The sequence below is a fragment of the Physeter macrocephalus genome, chromosome 6, assembly GCF_002837175.3.
Source record: "Physeter macrocephalus isolate SW-GA chromosome 6, ASM283717v5, whole genome shotgun sequence".
NCBI classification, from domain to species: domain Eukaryota; kingdom Metazoa; phylum Chordata; class Mammalia; order Artiodactyla; family Physeteridae; genus Physeter; species Physeter macrocephalus.
In genome coordinates this window covers 72742976-72747576 of record NC_041219.1, presented here as the reverse complement: position 1 = coordinate 72747576, position 4601 = coordinate 72742976, and the positions used below count along the sequence as shown (strand labels likewise).

General features: G+C 36.9%; 1 protein-coding gene across 2 annotated transcripts in view; it reads left to right on the top strand.

Annotated features, from left to right (window-relative positions):
- Positions 1-4601, top strand: part of LMNTD1 (lamin tail domain containing 1) — a 468403-nt gene that overhangs the window by 411396 nt on the left and 52406 nt on the right. For both annotated transcript variants that reach the window (XM_055085516.1, XM_028491104.2), the window contains 2 exons: positions 453-688; positions 3606-3804. In XM_055085516.1, coding sequence (XP_054941491.1) covers positions 453-688; positions 3606-3804 — 435 coding nt within the window. The remainder of the gene's footprint in view (positions 1-452; positions 689-3605; positions 3805-4601) is intronic.

Here is a 4601-nt window from a genome sequence, read left to right as displayed (position 1 = left end):
TGTGTGTGTGTGTGTGTGTGTGTGTGGTACGTGGGCCTCTCACTGTTGTGGCCTCTCCCGTTGTGGAGCACAGGCTCCGGACACACAGGCTCCGGACGCGCAGGCTCAGCGGCCATGGCTCACGGGCCCAGCCGCTCCGTGGCACATGGGATCTTCCCGGACCGGGGCACGAACCCGTGTCCCATGCATCGGCAGGCGGAGTCTCAATGACTGCGCCACCAGGTAAGCCCCTATTGATCTTTAAATAGAAGAGAGAAAAGCATGACTTGACCCTAAAGTGTTTTATTTAGATTGTTAAAACTAGAAATATAAGATGTTCTTGCACTTGTGTTAGATGCATAATATCTTTGAAAAGCAAAACCCTGAGTAATAATGATAATTAATGCTTCTTGTGCTCACAGTCTATCATTTTGACTTTCTCACTTGTTTATTATACTAATTTTTGTACACAGAATTGAAGACACATGTGATGATCTCCCAAAGACACAGCGATCTTTAGTACATTCTTTTCCAACGTCAGTGGATTCAGATACCACTACACTGCCACGTCCATGGTCATTATCCAATGAAATACCTCTCAGTTACTATCTGTCTAGCCCTCAGGTTAGTGGAGTAACTTTATCAACAATTGGACCAAAGCCTCTTACACCTGCTCTAGTGAGGCATTCCCAATCAGAAGACAGCTTGGGTAAGCAAAACATGTACCAAGTTTTTTAGACTACTTTTAAAGCATATAGTTCAAGAGTCTTTATGTGCCTAGAAGCCAGAATGATGTTTTATTATTTGTCTCCAATAATACTAATTTCTTAATGTCATATGCAGAGTAACTTGACTCTGCTCACCATTGATTCTAGCACTGGAGTCATATTCAAGTCACATAAACATATGTGGCTAAGTACATCATCTCTATGATTAAAATATCCTGAGTTATCATAATGATTCATGGGTTGACCACTTAGATGCTCTAGAATTGCTAAATGATTAACAGTTCTAATGTATAGCATTAACTGCCCTTCCTCTGAATGCAACCAGCAAGATTAACAATGTCTTATGTATGTTATGCTTTAGGAGACAATGGCTTAAGTAAGGAAAGATGGGTAGATAAGAGAAAGAAGAAATATAAAGTAGGTAATAAAATGGTGGAGAGAAAAGGGAAAAACAATAAAGAATTTGGAGAAGAGGAAAATGAAAACAGCAGTAAAGTTTTGACAGTTGCCAACAATGCACTCAGCAGTGCTCACACTATGAGGTGTATGTTCCTCACCGTGTTTAGGGAACTCTGAGGGTATGTTATCAAGGTTTACTAAAAAGACCACTGTCCTTGGAAACAGAGGACCTAGGTTCAAACGACCTTTCTAGTCCCAATAACATGGGACATTAAGTAAGGTATTTAGCATCTCTGAGTCCCATTTTCTACACCTACAAAATGGGGATTAAAATATCAACTTCACAGGGCTATCCTAAGAATTAAATGAGATATTTATGAAAATCACCTAGCACATAGTTAAGTGTGCTCAATAAAATTAGTTGTGAATCCGAATGTATCTGTAAGTACCTTCTCATAGAATAGGCTAGATTTGGGGTCTGTATTACCAGTCAACTAACAAGTTTCAAAATTGTTAACACGAATACACCCATGACTACCTGATGTCTTCATTTTCCTCTACCATTCTGTGGACATTTACAGCCTTGCTCCTTCCTATCTACATTTCATTTTGTTCCTGGTATTTTCCTAAGCCTTTGACACAGTGTTATACAGGATTTTTATCTACTGCCATCATTGTCATATTCCCTGTGCTTCATTGTTTGTATGCCTAAGATACATTTTTCGAAGAAGCCTCCTAAATTCACAGTGACCTTTAGCAATGACCAACATCTATATGCTTAAAAGTGTAGAGCTTCCCTGGTGGCGCAGTGGTTGAGAGTCCGCCTGCCGATGCAGGGGACACGGGTTCGTGCCCCAGTCCGGGAGGATCCCACATGCCGCGGAGCGGCTGGGCCCGTGGCGCGTCTGGAGCGTGTGCTCCGCAACGGGGGGGGCCACAGCAGTGAGAGGCCCGCGTACCGCAAAAAAAAAAAAAAAAAAAAAAAAAAGTGAAAATACACATTTTATATCTAAGGAGGTAATATTTCTCATCCTTTGGCAATGTATCATCATGGTATGTGTTCTATATTTGAGTTGAACTGTGAAAGCTCCTAGTATTGGCGGGGTGGGGGGACAAATATACTGGTTTCGCCTTGCAAGATGAGAGTTGTGCTGAGATGAAGTCTTCTTCAGTTACTGTAGGTTCTGACTGTAGATAGATGGCTGAGTCTACCAAGACTTGTTGCATTTGGTTCATTTCATTTCTAGATGAGATAATAACTGGAACTAAAATCAATGTGTCTTCTTTCCTTTTAGAATACAAAGATTTTCATCCCTCAGGATGAGCTATTAAGAATGCTATATATTCTCTTTCCCCAAAGGAATTTAAAGATTAAGCAAATACTCACTTGAATGGGAATGAACTAATTTAATTCCAAATTTTTCTTCTAAACAAAATACTCTGAGGAATACTCTTTAGGAACTATGTGTTTATTTTTTTCCATCTTTCACATTGCTTTGGTTTTGTTAAAGACACAAGAAGATAAAGCACACTCTAGATTGTCTTAATCCTTTGATGATTTTGGATTTAGGGTCACATTGACCAAAGTCCCTGTGCTACAATAATAGCTATCATTTATTGAGTACCTGCTAAATGCCAGATACTGTGCTAGACACTTACCTATACTATCTTCAATCCTCACATCGCCTCACACAAAGTAGTATTATCCTTATTTTATTTTCAGGAAAACTGAGAATTGGAAGGTTTAAATCATTTGGCTTAGTAAGTGACAGAGCTGGGGTACAGGTGTGTCTAAATCCAAGACACATTGCTCTATCTATTTCATCATGATGCCTGTCTGTAGTGTTACTCTCTCTTTGCAGATACATAATTAGATTTATCCAGCATGATTCTTTCTATGCAAAATCTTGAAACTTATTTTGTATTTGAATCTTACTACTGAGAATTTTAAAAGAGTAAGAGGTTACTAGAATCTGATTAAGCATTACTTTATCTTTTTAATAAAGTATTTTAGTTAATTAGAGGAAATTTAAGTCTTTACCTGGCAAAATACAAACCATTGGTAGGAAAGGACTTATTTGAGACTTTAATTTATGAGTAGCAATTTGGGGAGAAAAGCTAATACAAAATAGAATAAAGTTGTACTTATATATAACGTACCAAATTTGAGAGACTCAAATGTTTTACCTACTCAAAAACTTATGATGCTTGTAGTACAACTTAATCACTTAAATTGTAATTATGCTGATGATACAATTGATAGTTTAAGATAACTGCAATAATCTCTAGGAATTGAGTGTCACTAAAAATAATCACTTACTGGTTATTTTATAGACTGGTTTAAAGCTTCTAACTATCCTCACTTAGTTTGACTGTGACAGTAAAATGTATAAAGAATATCATTTTGTAGAAGCAAAGAATAAAGATAGTAGCTTTGGTTTCTTTTAATCTTTTATTTACTTCTCTCTCTATTGTTTCCTTCTTTGGTTTCTTTGAAAGGACTCAACAACTTCAAAATTCCAAAGAAACACACTATGCCGGTCCTTGCTTCTCAGCCAGCTGTGATTGGGGAAGGGGAGGATTATTTCCTATCTTTGTTTGGTGATTCAAAGAAACTTGTCGTGCACTCATTCCACACCAAGAAAACTTGGAAGCACTTTTCTATGATTCTTGAAGAAGTGGGCCAATCTAGATCCAGGTAAATACTCTGTTTGAATTATTTAATATCTTCTATTGGGGTAGGAGTAATAAATTAGTAGGAAATAAAGTTCTAAACTGTTATTAGATCCATGATCCCATCTAAGACCCAAAGCAATCCATTAAAATATAACTGTTTCATATTCTGGGCAGTTAAAAGGAATCAATATAACTATCTAGGGAACCAAACAAGGAAAGTTAATTCTTCAAAGATGCCAGAGAAAACAGCACTACATAAGGCTTACCAATAAAGTTAACTCAATTATTCAAGAAAATTTTCATTATTGGCAAATCATTCAGATGGATTTAGAATCTTTTTTTATCTGTCTTGAGTTCAAGACAGAAGGAAAAAGGTGGACTTATAACTTACTGATCCATTTTTATGGTTATTAGTATCTGTAGAAAAAAAGAATTGATCAGGAAGAAAGTTGATATTAGAACTAAAATAAAAACTGACTCATCTACGCATTTACTTAACCCTGCTTTTCTTGTTGCACAAACAACAGATTAAATTGTGAAGTTTTAGTAATAAACACACATTAAAAAAATTTTTATTGAAGTATAGTTGATTTGCAATGTCGTGTTAGTTTCAGGTATACGGCAAAGTGACTCAGTTATACATATATATACATTCTTTTTCATATTCTTTCCATTATGATTTATCACAGGATACTGAATATAGTTCCTTGTGCTATACAGTACAACCTTGTTGTTTATCCATCCTATGTATACTAGTTTGCATCTGCTAATCCCAAACTCCCAATCCTTCCCTCCCCCCCCCCTCCTCCCCCTTGGCAC